Below are 18,625 nucleotides of genomic sequence, written 5' to 3'. Positions count from 1 at the left end.
AACATTTCAGTTCAAGTGACCCTTCCTCAGAACTGAATTTCCACCTTAACATAAGCTGGCTGTACAAAACTCCTACATCCACCGCAGTGGATAGGATAGGGCTTTGATCAGAGGCCAGCATTTATTGGCTCATACAGGTCAGGATCCCCTGAGTAAATTGGTAGCCACTGGCTTCCAATGCTGACATTAGCAGCATTGAACCCCAAAGTTCCTCTCTTCATGTGGGTCAATGTTTCTCCTGAGTTGGCACAGGTTGGCACCTCACAGCACTGACAGTAAGTGATGCTCTGCAGAGGTTGCTCCGTACCAATTGTACTACATCCCAACGATACAATTAGATTCCAGTCTGTAATTCAATCCCGGGTATCTGTTATTCTACGCATAAACCATCTGAACCCCTCGGTGAGATTCAGTCCGTAACTCACTCCTGAGTATCCATTATTCTATATGTAAACCGTCTTAACACCTCAATTAAATTCCAGTCTGTACCTCATTCCTGGGTGTCTACTATTCTATATATAAACTATTTGAACCACTCCCCTACCCTGAGTAGGTTCCAGTCTGTAACTCAGTCCTTCGCATCCATTCTATATATAAATTATCTGAACTTCTCGATTAGATTTCAGTCTGTCACTCACTCCTGGTTATTCATTATTCTATATTTAAACCATCTGAACCCCTTCAATTAGATACCAGCCTGTAACTCATTCCCAAGCATCCATTATTTCAAGTTAGTTCCATTAACTAATCTGTATGTCAGGTACCATAATGTGGGTCTTGTAAATGAAGTGCTCTCCTCTTTTCTTGGCCAGCAGCAGAATTTTGTCAAACAGGAATAAAGTGCGTTCGTTTTTCACTCGGTGTATCCGGAATGTTCCTTCCAGGACCAACTCTCCGTATGTTGTCAGATCTGGTCCATTCCAATTGATCAGTAAGCTCTGTACCTCCTGGGAAGACAAGCATGAAGTTCACTACTTCTTAAACATCTGTCACATAAGTAGAACAACATGGCCACCCAAACTATTTAACCTTATTGCACATCCTGCTTCCACCACACATCAGAAGAGATACAGTCTGTAAGACAGGTTGCTGAGGGGGAGGGATTACTGAGTGACAGTGTGACGGAGCTGGCATTATGTATTTTGAACACGTAAACTGAGAAGTTTTCCACTATAGATTACAAAGCCTTTTTGCTTATTATGTCAATTTCACAGGCACTTAAAGACTCACCAAGCGTGCCAATACTCAGTGGCTTTGTACATAGTAGATACTGGGAGAGCGAGTATGGAGGATTTATGAAAGACACTGGATTTATGAGAGGGATATGGGGTTCATGAGAAGGAATAAATGATGAAGGCTTGAGTACTTGCTTGTCATGGTTATAAGCGGCCCAGTACTACCCAGTAAATCGACGTGGGCCATCCCCATTCACCTGCCTCCATTACCATCTCAGTAGTTGGGCTCCTCTAAAGAAGAGGGGAGTTTGGGATCCCTTAATAAAAATCTGTCCTGCAATCAGTAATACAGTAGGATTGGGATTGGGATGATGAGACAGTGAGAGACATACCTGATTACTTTGTGTATGAGTGGTAGACTCAGTGTAGGTTGGCCTTGATGGAGATATTAAATACCTGTAACCGGATAGCGTGCTCATGTTTCCTCTTCATGTCATTGATGTACCAGGCTACGCCTGTCATGGTGTCTATAGCTTCTTCAATCACCTCATAACCCTCCTGGTTGGCATCAAAGTGCTTTGCTATTTCCTGCAAGGAACAAAGATAGCAGGGAGCTAGGACTGTAAATGGAGAAAGACCAGTCTGTCACTGAAACCCTCTCCATCATTCAAACAGATCATGCCAATCTATGTTTTAATTCCTTTCACTCAGTTTGCTTCCATGTCCTTATCCAACAAAAATCTATTAATTTCTGTCTTCAAAGCTTCAATTGTACTCCACAGCTTTTTGAAGGAAGAACAAGGCAGATTGTGTGAAGTGCTGCTTCCTGAAATCACTCCTGAATGGCCCCTCTCTAATGGACTCCATCACTAGATGTGATAGTTTCTTTTTCTCTAAACTCTCCTTTGATAACCTTCTACCTCGGAGACTAAATGAAGACCTGTATTCCAATAAATGTCTCTCACAGACACCAGATGTCCCAAAATTTTTTGTAGCCAATGGAGAGTTCATAGATTCCCTACAGTGTGGAAGCAAGCCATTTGGCCCATCGAGTCCACAGCAACCTTCTGAAAAACATCCCACCTAGACCCTACCCTGTCCCAATAACCCTGCATTACCCATGGCCAATGCCCCTAGCTTGCAAATCTTTGGACTCTGGGAGTAAATCGGAGCACCCAGAGGAAAGCCAAGCAGGCATAGGGAGAATGCACAGTTTGCACTGTCACCCAAGGCTGGAATCGAACACATATCCTGGTGCTGTGAGGCAGAAGTGCTAACCAGTGTGCCACTGTGCCACCCTGATTTACTTAGCTCAGTTGCCTGGATGGTTGGTTTCTGATGCAGTTCAATTCCTGCACTGGCTGAGGTTAACATTAGGCCCCACCTTATCAACGTCTCCCCCAGTGACCTTCAGGTTAAACCACCACCAAGTCTCCTCTCTCTAAAGAGGGAGCAGCCCTATGGTCTAGTATGAGGACTTTAGCTTCTGTAACCAATTAAGTACATTTGAAGTGCTCACTGTTTTAACGTAGGGATCATAACTCCCAACCTGTGTACAGCAAGCTCCCAAAACAAAAAAAAAGGAAATAATGACCAGGCATTTCAAAATTTAACAATTGATAATTGAAGGATAAAACTGGTTAGGATGCTAGGGATAACTGCCTGGATCTTCTTTGAGATTATGTCATTTCACCTCCCTCTGAGAGGATAGACAGCACCTAGGTTCAACATCTCATCCAACAAGTAGGGCTGCTGACAAAACAGCATTCCTTCAGTACTGCACCGTAGTGCTGCTGCAGACAGGAAACTCTGCTCCACGGAGCATTTATGGCAGGATGGGAATGGTTCACATAAAATAGATCAGTGCCCATTTTATCACCTATCCCGCCACTCCCAGGGCAGCATAGGTGGGGAGGGGACACTACAATTGGCTGGCTGCCTTCCGTTTTCAAATAAATAATTCATTATAAATTGAGCTTGCTAACAGGACAACTGACCCCAGTAAGATGCAGCTCATGTTGTAGTATGTTTGGCATGCATAGTAACACAGAATTGGGGAACCTGTTCTTTCAAGTATTTAAAAGGGTAGTTCGATAGATAGATAGAAATTTATTGTTACTCATATTTGCAAAAATACGTGTATAAGTTGACACTAAAACAGCTCCATTTAGTTACATAAGTTATATATAAAAGAGGAGACAAAGCTGAAACAAAAATATCATTTTTTGTTCATTCCACTGCCTTTTGGTTTCATGAACTGGCTGCTGATAAAGACCAGGGCCTGTCCAATTACGACGACCAGGGAGTCTCGAAACTGCCGACAAGCAGTGCCTACTGACGTTGGCGAGGGCCAGGGGTTGGGGGGTGGGGGAGTTCTGGTGATGGGCTGCCAGAAACCACCGAGGACTGGGGGCCTGTCAAAGACACCAGAGAGTGTGGTGGGACACACTCATGCACTGGGGGCACCCTCCAAAAAAAGGTCATAACGTACTCTTTCTTTCCTACCCATCTGCTCCCCAAAAGCGCACACACACCAATCATCCCCTCCGTAAACCACCCCTACCCTCCCCACCCAATACTCCAACCTCCCCTCACATGGGGGATCCATTGCATTCTTCTGCTCATTGCACTCCCACGGCCTCCACCGCTGAGCTCAGGTTTGGTTGGCAGTCCCACTCTAAATCAAATAGTCCACCCGTGGTGCAGCATGGACGCTTTCTCCAGCCATAGGCTTCCCTTCTACTGATGATGGTTGGGGGGAGGGGGGGTGCGGGAAATAATATGTGGGAGAAACCATTTCCTGCTCGCACCATGAAATTTTACCCCAGATGCAGGAATCGATCCAACAACATTCTGACCGCGAGATGATCAACTGACACCATGAAGGTCACTCTGACCTGTCCTCGTGATTTAACCAACTTCAGCTCCAGTATCACTCTGGTAAATCTGTGCCGTACCACCTCCAAAGATAACGTATCCATCCCTCATCCATCTACTGATCTGGAAACCCGGCTTCTGCGTTCAGCGGCCACCAAGCATTCACTGTATTCAGTAGCTCCAAAATTGGGCAGTTGGGGCTCAATCTGGTGGGTTGTAGTGCTGAACCACACGGACACCTTTTGATAGTCATACTTGGGATATTGGTATTGCTGCAAAGCCAACATTTGCTGACCAACCCTTTGTGCAAAGAGGAATCTGGTTCTCGAATGACTACAGGCCGTGATGAAACAGAGTTGCTTGCTGTGCCCAGTACAGAGGTAGGTTAGAAGTCATCCATGATAGGGTAGGATTGGGGTCAGAAAATGTTAATTCGGGGAAGGAAATCTGTTGTTCATTAGCAGTCTCATCTAATTGAGACTCCAGGCGCTGAGAAATGCAGCTGACTCTTAACAGCCTTGGAAATATCCTAGTAAGCCATTCAAATGCATCAACAAACTGCAGAAAGGTTGAGAAAGAATACAACTAGATGGACAATATAGCCTCAACCTTAGCATCAGCAACATACTTGACCCAGCCAGCCGGCGGAAGTCCTCCTCACTATCATCTACAGACTTAGGCCAAAATTAGGCGTACAGGCCCAACGACTAGTCGAGTAACAGTCTGACATGGATATAATTAACAAATCAGGCCTCACATCTCAGACTTTCCACTAATGGCCCTGGGTATGTCCTGAATCACTGACAAGATAGACCCATTACAGGTGATAGCACAGTAGTATACAGGAAAGTATCTGCCCTTGGAAGTCCTTAACTTTTCTTCAGATTCCAAACTTGGGCAAGGAACAGGTGATTCATTCAGTGTCACTTCAACAATGGCCGAGGATCCTGGATTTACTAAAGACTATAGAGGTGTGACAACATACTACCTGTAACACTGATGTTGTGTGCTCCAGAACTAGCTACACCCCTAGCCAAACTGGTCTAGTACAGCTGCAACATGGGCAACATGCCAGCTATCTGAAACATTTCCCCAGGTACATCAAAGAGCAGGACAAATCCAATCTGACCGATTCCTGCCTTTAACCACCAGTAAACTGGTGGAAGGGGTTGTCGACAGTGCCATCAATAAACTTACCCATTCAGACTCAGTTTTGGCTCTGCTGGGGTCATACAGAACCTGACTTCCCTCCACAGCATGGCCCAAACATGGGCAAAAGAGCTGAAAACTCAGTGGTGAGGTGAGAATGACTGTCCATGACAACATTTGGCCATGCAAGATATCAAGGGGTCCTTCATCAAAACTGGGGTCAACGGGAATCATGGCAAAAACTCTCTGTGGGTTGCAGTCATACACAGCACAAAGGCAGGGCCCAGGAGAGGTGGTGCACAAGGTACCAAGCACTGGGACTCAGTGTCCCAAATGGAGTTCTTGCCATTGTCCAATCTGATCCAAGTGTGTTCAGCAGAATGCTCTGGTCATGCAGTATCTCTGCACACCCTCCTCTGTCATCTTTGTTAGTGCAATTACATGTCAGCAAAAGCATCAGTTTTTTTAAACAGGAATGCTGAGGTGCCAATGTTGGACTGGGGTAGTCAAAGTCAGATGCTACGTGACAGAAGATAAAGGAGCAGTTCTCCGAAAGCTTCTGATTTCAAACAAACCTGTTGGATTATAACAAAAACAAAGTTGCTGGAAAAGCTCAGCAGGTCTGGCAGCATCTGTGAAGGAGAAAACAGAGTTAACGTTTCGGGTCTGGGTGACCCTTCCTCAGAAGGAAGGGTTGGATGCTAACCTGGTATCGTATAATTTCTGACTTTTTTTTGGAAACAGGAAGGAAAACGTTGCCACTTTTCCTTAAAAGCTCACTGGAAAGCCAAGCATTCCGTTTTCATTTTTACAATCCTGTCAACCCATTAATTTGCTGAGTGTAGGGACCTAGAAAAGGGATGGGAGGAGCAGCAGGCATGGGGAGGATGCAGCTACTTCACCAAGCCCACATTCTGGCTCTCTCTCATCTCGGTATTTGCAAGTTCTTCCGTCTGGTCTCTGCTTTCCAGTGATTTGTTTGCGAAGTTGGTCCAGCACGGCGCTGCGTGCTCCTTTCTCCTTCAATACTGATTGACCAATAAATGGTGGCCAGCAATGCACTTCACTTTCTTATCCAAACGAGAGGAAAAAGTTATAATATACGAACAGACCTCCTGGTGAGAGTATTTGCTTTGTAGTTCTTATGCTATCTTCCCTCAAAAGTGACTAAGAGCTTTCAAATATAATCCATTGAGGCACCCAATGAGACAAGAGAAGTATGCACTTTGTACAACAGTTGCTCCAAGCACAGATTCCCTCTCTTCCAATCTTGCTCCTCAGCCCCAAAACTTGGTAGGACTGGAGGAGCAGATGAACCCATGACTGGAGAAGCTTGCATCGACTTGCTGGAACACATCGCTAAAAAACACCACTCTTGATATCTCACAGGTTGCCTCACATTGTTAATTTTGGCTCTGGGCTGGGAAAACAGCCTGTTTTCCACCTCTGTGAAAACAAGCCTCGAAACAATGAGTTACACCAAAGTGATCACTTCCCTTATTTTTGCAACAGGATTTAAGCACAAAAAAAATTGTATAAGAACTTGGTAAAATAAACATAAGGCTTTGATTGGAACTCATTATAAAGGTTTGAAAATTCACCCATTTAGAAAACAAGAATCAATCTCAGGCCTTTGGCTCGGCTTCACTTCGTAGATGTGTCAAAGTTCCAGCCAGTAATACTGAGAAAAACAAATCGGACAATTGGAGAAGCTAGCCTCGATCTTTTCCTTTTTAAGATAATACTTTGCTCAAAAACTTGCGGTCATGAGCTCATTGTAACACACTAATAGGTCTTCTCTAAAACATCGTTCTCCACGGCTAATGCAGTAGGAGACGGTGAACAATCCAGTTGCTGTCCACTTCAACAGGGAAGGATGACTGACCAGATGTGGCCTTCGAATCTTATAGAGTTACCATGGCTGACATGTTTTTCCACACCTGCAAACCTTAAATGGACAACATTGCTCCCACCACGCACAGTGTAGGAAAATCTTAGCTGCACCACGTGGTTTGCAATGACATATCCCAGGAGGCCAAGGAAACAAAGTGAACGGAGAGCGGTCGGGGTTGGGGGGGGGGGGTGGGTGTCACTGCTGCTATCAAAACCAGAGGAGTGCCCAGCCCAAGGGAGCTATCAATCAACCTTGTGCCAGGCTGCCAACTAACTCCACAGTACAGCCACTCCCTGGGTCTTGTAACTTCACTGCTAGTGATACTGAGTCATCCTGTGCAAGGTAAGTGTGTCCCTGGATGGATACGGTAGCAGAAAATGTATCAGACCCTCCCTTCTCCTCCTCCCTCCCTCCCTCTCTTCTACAGCTCCCCCGACAATGAAAACCAAAAGAACTGCGGATGCTGTAAATCAGGAACAAGAACAAAGTTACTGGAAAAGCTCAGCAGATCTGGCAGCACACGTGGAGGAGAAAACAGAGAAAACGTTTCAGGTCCGGCAACCCTTCCTCAGAACTGCTGTTGGCTGGGAAAACGTCAGGAAACATAGGGATTTACTCCTTACCCCACCCACCTTCCCATTTTCTGCACATAAACTGACATTTTCCCAGCCACCATCAGTTCTGAGGAAGGGTCACCGGACCCGAAACGTTAACTCTGTTTTCTTCTCCACAGACGCTGCCAGAACCTCCGAGTGTTTCCAGCGACTTTGTTTCTGTTCCCCGACAATGAAACCCTGCCAACTGCAGCATGAAGCTCATCTTTCTTTTCCATACAGGGTAGGAAGTCAAAATATATAAAACAAATCCTGAGAGAATTTCCTGCAGTCTGGGTTGGCATTGAACCACCTCTGTTTCCAGTAAGGATTTACTGTCAGAATACAGTGCAGACATTTTAACAAGGCAGTCACTGAAATCAGCGTCATCTGTACAGTGTTATCTGTCAATTATGCAGGGATGCATACATCAAATTAACAATATTGTGCAATGCTGCTAAAATAGATTTTGTGCTCGCTTTCTTTAATAATCATGGTGGTGTCAGTTATATTCTGCACACGAACAGTAATATCCCATGCTGCATAAAAATCAGACAACACTTGTGCCCAAATGCCAACAATGGGTGTAATTGTTTTACAAGGGTTGATGCATCCTCAAAGGGGGAGAATAACATATATTATTGAGGTGCTGTTGGTTGTCGGGAACTTAATGCTTGCAAATGAGCACTAGGACCAATAATTTCTCTCTGTGGCCCTACACAAAGAAAGATGCTTGTGGTTGATGCAGGCCGATCATTTCAACCCCCGACACTGCTTTAGGAATTCCTCAGGATAGTGTCCTAGGGCCAACCATCTTCAGCTGCTTCATCAATGACCTTCCCACCATTACAAGGTCAGACTGACGATGTTTGCTTACGATTGCATGTGTTCAGCAAGATTCACATCTCCTTAGATACTGAAGTGGTCCATGTTCACATGCAACAAGATGTGGCCTATGTCAACCTTTGGGCTGATCAGTGACAAGCCTCATTCCTACCACACATGTTCTGGACAATGACCATCTCCAATAATCTAATCCTTGGCTTTCAATGGTATTGCCGTTGCTGAATTGGGTTGGTGGGGGGGTGGGGGGCGGTGGTTACCATTCATCAGAAGCTGAACTGGAATAACCATATTAATTTTGCAGTGACAGCAACAGGTGAGATGCTACAAGTCCTGCCTGTTCACAAGGCACAAGTCAGGAGTGTGATGGAATACTCTCCAATTGCCTGGATAACTGCAGCTCCAACAATCATCAAGAAATTGATGCCATCCAGGGCAAAGCAGCCTGTTTGTTTGGCACCATATCTAACACTTACATAATGGTGGCAGTGTACAATCTTCAAAATACATTGCAGTAACTTGTCTAGGCTTCTCCAACGGCACCTTCAAAGCCAGGGCCTCTACCAGCTGGAAATTCCAGGTACATGGAAAAGCTACTTCCAAATTATACATAAATCTGACTTGGAAATACATCACCTAATCTTTCACGTTTGCTGAGTTAGGATCCTAGAATTCCCTCTCCAACCATATTGTGGGTGTACCTACACTGCAAGGACTGTCAGGCTCAAGAAGGCAGCTCACTACCATCTTCTCCAGGGCAATAATGGATGTGCAATAAGTGACAGCCTTGCCAGAGATGCCCATACTCATAGAAATGGCAACCCAATAAAAGATTTTTTTTAAAAATTCAACAGGCCAGACCCAGTAAAGAGAGCAGGCTTTCTTCCCAATGATCCAGTTGGGTTTTAAAGAGAATCCAGCAACTTTCTGATCGAGGTCTACAGCACAGAAAAAGGCCCTTCAGCCCATCGAGCCCAACAGTGGTCAAAAGCCACCAGACTGTTCCAATTCCACCCGTACTATGGCCAATTTTCACACTAAAAATTTGAACCTGGTTCAAGAAAGACAGCAGTGCTGGTAGTAGGAGATGGCTCAGACTGATCTGTGCACTGTATTCCTGTCGATGTGTAGAATGAACCAATTTTGAAAAGGATGGAGGAGTTAGCGCAGACATCACCAAAAGGCAGCACCAACAGGGGGGCGCGGCTTGGGAAACTGGGAAAATCGGTTTGAGAAGAGTAGGATCCAGCATGAGACCCCCCCCTCATTGATCACCCTCGGAGCATCAAGAATAGAGACTTGAAGCGAGATCGTAGCCACATTCATAAGTAAGGAACCCCATGTTTTAAAGGGGAAAGAAAGACCCTGCATTTCTGTCGTGCCTTCCACGAGGTCAGGATGTCGTCAAGCATTTTAGAGCCAATGAACACCACTTTGAAATATAGTCATTATTTCCACAGCCAATGTCTGATCAGCTGATTTAATCTTGCTTGTTGAGTGAGCAAGACACTGAGAAAACCTCTCTGCTCTTCTTCAAAAATATGGAATCCCTTTGCACCTGGGCCAGAGAATAGAGGGGACTTAATTTGACATCGGTACCTCTGATGGTGCAGCCACCCATCAGTACAGCACTTGGAGCATCAGTCTCAATTAATCGCTTAAATTCTGAAGCGGGCACAAAATCACAGTCTCTAATTCAGAGACAATGAGACACACAGCTTGAGAAAAGGTAATAAACTGAACAATATTGCATCATTCTGGTATCAACCTGAAATAAACACGCAAAGCAGAGACCAAGCCTGGCAACGTGGGGGTACGCAGAGTTTCTTAGATTGTGGTACGGAGTGCAGTCTGCTGTAATTTGTGGTTTGAGCCCTTGCTCCTGCACTCACCAGGCAACTGCTGTCATACCTGAAGCAGCAGATGGTACTTGAGGATCCTCTGAACAGGCTTCAGCAGGTAAGAGCCCAGTGGGAGGTTGCGTTTCAGAGTGGACTGACGCTCCCTGAAGAATTTGGCCAGGATCTTGTTCCTCATGCATTCAGTCAGCGCTGCCACAGAGCTATGGGAAGGGAAGGGCAAAAAGAGAATCTTCAATGGAGATGCGTCAATAATTGGCATGTACACTGATGAGGATAGCAGCAAAAAGACAAGCAAGGATTGGCGAAGCAGGAAGATGGAATTTAATAGAGCACGGTGTAAATCTTATGATAATAGAGGAGGCCATTCGACTATCAAACCGGTGCCAGTATTGTTAGACAACCACAGTGTGTAAATTAGCAAAATAGATAAACAATATGATCATCTGAACAGAAGATTACTTACTTGGGGTAGTTGGTACAGTATTGGGTGTAGATATCAAAATCTTGACTCTGCAACAGAGAATAGTGAACAGTCTGTGAACAGCATGTAGAAAATCCAAACGGGCAACCCCTCTCTTCAAACCTACTTACTAACTCATATTAGTTTATCGTCAAGATAAGAGAGAACTCAATTTACATGATCAAGCATGCTTACATTAAGCAACGTGTTCATGAATAAGGATCACTCATAGCCGACTCCAATTCTGCTCTTAACCATAGTCCCTATGTCACTATGGAGCCTTGGCTCTTGTCTGTGGCAACTGAGAAACCGTCAAGCAGAATTCTTCGAAAAAGTGGGATTCAGTGCACGATGAATTTGAGATATGGAACATACAGTCTAATAAAAGTCACTGGACAGAAAAGATTGATTAATCTATCCAGCTTGCCTGCTTCATGTCTGCAGCATTATGACCAAATTTTTCCCCACTCCACAAGCCAGGCAGTCCCTCACAAGGCACAAAAAGCAAATGAAAACCTTGGGCCAATAATAAAGGAACTAGCAGGTGAGAAAAGAATATGGTTCCTAATGCTGTCTGATTTTGCCTCACTCCATATCTGAACTGTTGCAGACTAATTAACAGGAGAATTATTGCCAAAGATGGTTAATAACTCCATGATCATTGGATCAGGTGACCATCACAATGATTGAAAATGAACTGAATGGACTTTGGGAGGGTTTTCATCCATCACTTTCTACATTCCTGAATCAGGGCTTCCCAAAGTTGGGGGTTGGGACCCCATAATGGATCATAAGCTTCAATCTTAGAGTTCCCAGCTCAGAGGCAGCAATAGCTGCTGTGTAACTCAAACCCCTTCTTCTTTCAGTTCCTTTATAGTCCTCTACACCCCTCTTCCTGCTGTCACAGAGGGATCATGACAATTTTCAAAATGGGGTCATGGTCAAACAGGATTTGGAAAGCTCTGTCCCAAACACTGACAGTTCTCCTTTTCTGCTTCCTCCTCTAAGAAACTTGGTTACAACCCAATGGCTGAGAGATAATTGATTGTTCTTACTGTCGTAGTCCGTAAAATCTTTCAAAGTACCAGCAGATTGATTAAAAGAAAACATGTCAACATAAACAAAGCTTGGTCCATAACGTGCTCAATGATGTTTTTACCCTGAGGTAACAAGGTGTGGAGCTGGATGAACACAGCAGGCCAAGCAGCATCGCAGGAGCAGGAAGGCTGACATTCCAGGCCTAGACTCTTCTCCAGATAATCTTGGCCTGCTGTGTTCATCCAGCTGTACACCTTGTTATCTCAAATTCTCCAGCATCTGCAGTTCCTACCATCTCTGATACCCTCTTGAGATTTGGTTACAGATTCATACATTATGCATCACGGTCGAGAAGGTAGGGGACCACCTATAATCACAGAGTAACCATGAGATCTGACTGCGTCACTGTGATTATCAGATTGTCTTACCCTGTTGTGTAGGTTAAGCATGTGTAATCAAAATTGCCTACAACTGCCACATTGATCCAAACCCAGATCCATTCCCAACTCGTGCGCTCATCAAGTTGAGCAAAGCATGTGCCAGAAATGCAACTACCTAGCTGGATGCTAGTTAACATTTCTGATGGTGAATCCAGTACTTACTTACTTGCTCTTTGATGGAACAGTGTGCAAGTCACTTTATTCCGTATTTAAATCCTTGACATACCTGTTCCGGAAGTGTACTACTAGACAGCAGAGTGGGAGCTTTAGCTGTCCAAACACTGTCTCCACCCCCTCACCATTTTATACTTCTATTTGTGGATTGATGTGGAATGTCTTATTATACCCCAGATGATATATAAATGCAAGTTGTGGTTTCATGGCGCAAACACGTTCATCCTCAGTGAGGGTGGGTTTATCTGAGAGCTTCCCACAGCTCTGATTCTTTCATAGTATCCATTTCTTAAAATTGTGGCCCCTCTGGCTCCATCCAGAGTGCTGAACATTGGAAATTGGTATGGTATCTACTGCTTCTCAAGGCCTTCTCCAACAAGACAAGTATATGTACACGTAGAGAAAGACAGTCTTTATTAGGCTGCGCATGCCCCTCATAGAACTATCTTCAAACCAGCCCAGAATACAAGTGTTGAAGCCCATCAGCACCACTGCACACACCTCCTGACTGTCTATTTTCAACAGGGCATACTTTGGTCGAATGAAACAGCACAGAGGCTTCCACACCAGACAAAGCAACATATGGGGGAGAGCACCTGCGGCATGTTTTCCCCACAGCCTTCAGTAGGTGATGGTCAGGATTCAGACAATGAGCTAAAGAGTGTGACTCACCTTGTCCACAAAGCATCTGGCAATGGCCACAGGATCATGGTGACAGCTATCAAGGTCTTGCAGCAGGTCACTGTGGAGTGAGTGTGGAGTAAAGAGGGGCAGGCCAGAGACCGACATGAGACAAAAGGAGGGAGTAAATGTGAAAATGGGGCGAATGGGTGGGGAGACAGATTAGAGGAAGCAGGCAATGAGAAGTGACAGGAGAAAACAAAGCATATAGGTAAAGGGAGAAACAAAGGGAAGGAAGGACATGAAGAGGTTGAGAAATGGAGGAAGGGCAGAGGGAGAGAAAGAAGATAAATATTAGGCAACCAAATATCTAAACAAATGACCATGACCTGGCTAATTCCAACATGGATTTGCATACATTTGCCTGGAAAGGAAATGGGAAAAACGATATGATCTACACAAAAATATTCACAGCTTGCAAGCCAAGCCATTTGCATCCCTTTCAGCTGACAGCAAAGATCTTGAATTGGTTGTGATAATGTAAATAAAACAGGAGCCAGGTTCACAATACTCCCCAACTTTATTTCATGTGAAGTTGGTATCATTACCGTCATCAGTCAAAAGTCATCTCCCAGTGGCCAACACTGCACAGTGACTGTCTATTCCACTACACAACACCATACTTTGTCTATTTATTTTTGAAGAAGAAACAGAGGAGGAAGACAAAGATCAAGATATTTTCACCAACTCTTTACCATAGGCCTTGGCTAAATCCAGATGAAATGATAGCTTCCAATCTTGGTGCATAGAGAATGGGAGTTTCATGGGAAGCCAGAGTGAGAAAATTGCAGAGGCTTGTTGGAGATGAAGAATCAAGGCCAAGGAGAGAACTAAACGTGAGGGAGAGAACTTATAATTTGAGACCTTGTGGGCGTTAAGATCCGTCAGCCACTGGTTCCAAAGGCCCCAGTGTTTGCTCCGACAGACAATTCCAATCCGTTTCTCATATCCCTACAAAAGTAAACATGGAAGGCCAGAGAATCCTGGCCATCACTGACATCAACTCCTCTTCTTTCACCAGTTTTGGCATACACATTGACAGGGGTTAAAGAATGAGGATGGGGCAGATGCTGAGACTGCAGGGTTCCACTAGACATGCACAGAATGGGGGAGGAAGAGAGAGAAAGATACAAGATGGTCACATGCAACCAGACACAGATTGACACACATGCAGATGCACAGCACTGTGAGGAGAAAATTGAGATGAGAAAAGTTCCAGGATCATGTACATAATTCACCTCCAGAAGGGGATTAAGTCCTATACGAAGGCAAAAATTAACATACAGCAATGAGATTGCAAGACTTAAGTAACACAGGTAACAATAAATTACAATTAATGTGAAACTGCCCAGAACACAGTGGAAGTACTGATATTAAAATATGCCCCAATTACCACTGCAAGGTCCACATCAAGATGCTTCTTCCTCCACTGGGGGCAGGGTGTTGGGAGGGGAGAGTGACTGGAATAGCTTGGGGCTGGTATCATATGTCAGTGTCTATGGAACTAACAGTCACCCAGCCAGCAAATTAGCTAATAGAGATCGACCAAGGTCTAGTGCTGGTCAACCCAGTGCCTAGGGGTCTAAAGCGATCTACCCTGCGGCTCAGGATCTGACAGCAATCCACCCAGTGGTTCGGGGTCTAATGCTAATCCATCAACAGATGATTCAATATAAACAGCTGACCACCAGTCTTTGCTGGACAAAAATTACCTCACAGTGACAGAAACCAGATGCTCATTCTAACCAAATGTGGTGGGACATGAGGCTGCTTGTAGGCGGATGTAAGGTAGGTTAGAATTGGGCAGTAGTTGAGTCACGCAGGTACAAACACAAAAACCCTTGACAAGCCCAAATCACAGAAGCAAACATTTCCCATCTGTGGTTTACTTTGGCCATTCAGAGTTTACCCTCGTAACCAAGCTTCTCAGAAAGCCAATCAGAAAAGCACAAGTCAATGTTGTTGTGTTTACAATAATCAAAAGAACGAGCAGGAGGAACTTCACATGAAATTTCAGCATAGTGAAGTTCTACTTCTCAATTAATCTAAAAACAATGCTTACTGTACTCACTCATACGAGTAAAGACCCCACAAATGCTAGAACATGGCTATGCTCTGCAGGTTGGGTACACTGCATGCCTATTTGAGGATGCACAGGGTTCAACAGAATTCAATATTACAAGAAGCCATTTGGTCTATCATGCCTGTACTAGCTCTTTCAAAGAGCTATCCAATACTGTCTTACTCCACTGATCTTTGCTCAGAGTCCTGCAAATGTGTCCCTTTTATGTAGGCTTACAATTCCCATTCCAAAGGCAGCATTGAATCTGCTCCAGAACCCTGTCAAATGCTAAATTCCAGAACATGACAACTTTGTGGTAGTTGACTTCTCAGCTTATTGGCTCAGCGCTGTCTCACCTCTGAAACACAAAGCAGTGGGTTCAAATCCCTCTCCAGAGACATGAGCACATGACCCAGGCTTGGCACCTCACAGCAGCACTGAGTATGTGGGACCCTTCTGGGGGAAACTAAACTGAGAAACGCTCTGATTTTACCAGCAGCGTCATGTAGGATGAAGGTCCTGTGGTACAAAGTTCTCCTGCTATCCTTGTCAAAATCCTTCCCTCCCAGCAAGAGACCCTCAAATTATATCACCCAGGAGGCCATTTGAACAACCAAGCCTGTCTTAGCCTCAGCTATCCAATTAGATCCACTCGCCATCTCCAACATGCGATTCATACTCCCTCAAATATTTATCCAAATACTTTTTGAACACAACACTCGAAAGTGCCTACAGTACTATTTCCAGGTCAAATAACTCTTTGATTCCTCTGCCATTTATTTTAAAGTGTTCCCTTTGGTTACTGACCCTTCTGCTTGCGCAACAGTTTCTGCCTATGCATTCTATCCTTTCAAAACTTTACTCAGCTCAGTGAAATCTTAAATGAGATAAACAGCTTGTAAAAGAGTGAGGGAAGAACTTACTTGGTAAGGGAAAAACAAGGTGAAAGTAAACTGAGAATACTCTTCCTTTTTTTAAAAAAAAAACAACCAGCGATGAGAACAAAAGTAAAATGACAAACGCAAAGTGAAACCAGATCCCGTCCCAGTACCTGTTAAACTCATAGATGTCCTCAATGTTTCCAAACAGGGCAGAGACATGTTCAGGGCGGATAGGCAGGTCCACGACATCAATGATATAACCAAGATAGTCCTGGCAAGGGAGAAGAGGAGTTAGAGGTTAACAGAGTCAATATTGGTAGCTGTTGGCTTCTGCCTTCATTCACAAATCATTCTTCCATCACCAACTTTATCCCATTCCCTGCCTGATCACTGACAGGGTCTTAACCTCACTTCTTGCTGTTTCATGTAAGTGAACAGCTACAATCTTTATTGAACATCAGTATATACACAAAGGATGGTAAGCGAAGACATCTCGCTTGGAATCCTTCTAAACTACACTTCATGTCCATGTGATTTGACCTCAATATTTCCTTTCGACATGCTCAGTATTTATGCTAATGAATAAAGGAGCATTTCCCTTTACTTTACACTTGCAATCTCAGAGTCTTACTTCACCCTGAGCAGAGTTTCCAATCCCACATCCTCTCCAAGACTGTGATCTTCCACCTCCATAAGATCATCAACCTCCTTCCACTCTCTTCTGTAAGAAAACACGACAGCACCTCTACTTCCTCAAGAGGCTACTGAAATTAAGCATGTCCATAAATAGTCTTACTAATTTTTATAGATGCACGATAGAAAGCATTCTATCCACATGCATCATGGCTTGGTATGGCAACAGCTCTGCCTAGGACTGTAAGAAATCACACAGAGTTGCGAACACTGCCCAGTCCATTATGCAAGCCAATCTTCCATCCATTGACTCCATCTATACTTCGCGCTGCCTTGGGAAGGCAGCCAATATAATCCAGGACCCCTCCCACCCCGGTTATAATGTCTTCCTCTGTTGGGCTGAAGATACAAAAGCTTAAACACACATACAGACAGATTGAAGAACAGCTTCTTCCCTGCTGTTATTAGACTTCTGGATGGACCTCGCAAATTTTAAATTTAACGTTGACCTTGCTCTTTGTACACCTTCTCCAAAGCAGTAACATTGTATTCTTTGCTCTATTCTATTACCCTACACTCTTCACCTGGCAAAGGAGCAACACTCCAAAAGCTTGATGTTTCAAATAAAGCTGATAGTCAAAACTTGGTGTCACACAACTTTGCAAATGGTATAATCTGCCCATGCTGCATGCAAAACAAAAAAAAAACTTTTCATTGCACCTGGGTAGATGTGACAAAAGTAAATCCAGTTAAATCGACTCGCAGCCCATCAGCTGCTGAAACCCTTTGGCCTCGCTGCTGATGGATCTACAAAATGTTCCTGCCACATTACATAAGTTTGTGTCCACACAGCAGACTGGGAAGTACTGCACAGTCTTACTCTATGTGAACTACCAGCCACACAGCTACCCGAAAAAAAAAGGTACCAGTCATTTATTAAAAAAAAATTACTGCACTTAGTAATGATATTTGAAAGGTGACATTGCTCCAGGTGCTATTATTCAAATGATTTCCTGGTTAGAAAGTTAATTTGCTTCCCGTAACCTAACTCGCAGCAAGTCTATTTTGTAATTCTCGACATTTTTAAACACAGTGAAGAGGAAACAACAAAAGAAATAAAATAAAAATATTCTGACATCCATTGGATTTTTCTCCAGGGTTGCACACAGCAGTGTCCTGAAGGATGATCTCCACTTCCCTGGGGACTGCAGGCCAGGCCTGAACTAATTTCCAAGATTCCTGTGTCCCTCCAATTCTGGCCTTTCGCGCATTCCTCAGATTCTTTGCTTCAGCTGCCAGGCTCTCAGCTCAAGCGTTTTCTCCTTAGCACAGTCTTCTCCTTCAAGACACTCCTGAAAAGTTACACTACCAGCCAATTTGTCCCTCACTTTAGCACTGACCTTTCAAGCACAGTGTGGCCCACTTTCATCTCCTTACATTGAAAGATGTCGTCTTTAAATGCAAGCACTTGTTGTTATGTTCCCACAAAGCACTGACTCTCATTGGAGGCACTTTCTTTTATTCACTCTCATTAATGCAGCTAATGGAAGTCCCAGAAGGTGTTCAATCTAAGTGTATAGTCCACCTGGTACTCCACTTCTCTAAGAATTAAAACAAAGGTTTGCTTTTAAGCGTTTTTAAACCATCTGTACAGATACATTCTAACACACCTCTGTAGCAAGTGGGACTTAAACCTGGAACTTCAGGTCAGCAACTGTGCCATTACACTTGGAGGGGCCGTGAGCCGAATGGCCTGTTTCCACACTGTAGGGATTCTATGAATTCTATGATGATAAATTGCATTCACTTCGCACCTTTCACAACTTCAGTGCCTCCCAAACGCTCCAAAACTAATGAAGCATA

The 18,625-nt window shown here is 44.2% G+C and overlaps 1 protein-coding gene across 1 annotated transcript in view; it reads right to left on the bottom strand.

The window, feature by feature from the left end:
• The window catches only part of LOC125455679 (pleckstrin homology domain-containing family G member 3), a 183,706-nt gene that overhangs the window by 33,509 nt on the left and 131,572 nt on the right, over positions 1-18,625 (bottom strand). The window contains exons 4-9 of the mRNA XM_048537980.2: positions 16,300-16,400; positions 13,178-13,247; positions 10,857-10,903; positions 10,443-10,593; positions 1,632-1,763; positions 765-947 (exon numbers count right to left, since the gene is read on the bottom strand). Coding sequence (XP_048393937.2) covers positions 765-947; positions 1,632-1,763; positions 10,443-10,593; positions 10,857-10,903; positions 13,178-13,247; positions 16,300-16,400 — 684 coding nt within the window. The remainder of the gene's footprint in view (positions 1-764; positions 948-1,631; positions 1,764-10,442; positions 10,594-10,856; positions 10,904-13,177; positions 13,248-16,299; positions 16,401-18,625) is intronic.

This window comes from Stegostoma tigrinum, chromosome 10 (assembly GCF_030684315.1).
Source record: "Stegostoma tigrinum isolate sSteTig4 chromosome 10, sSteTig4.hap1, whole genome shotgun sequence".
In the NCBI taxonomy this organism is placed as follows: domain Eukaryota; kingdom Metazoa; phylum Chordata; class Chondrichthyes; order Orectolobiformes; family Stegostomatidae; genus Stegostoma; species Stegostoma tigrinum.
The sequence above is the reverse complement of the archived record's forward strand: the minus strand, read 5'-3'. Positions and strand labels throughout refer to the sequence as shown.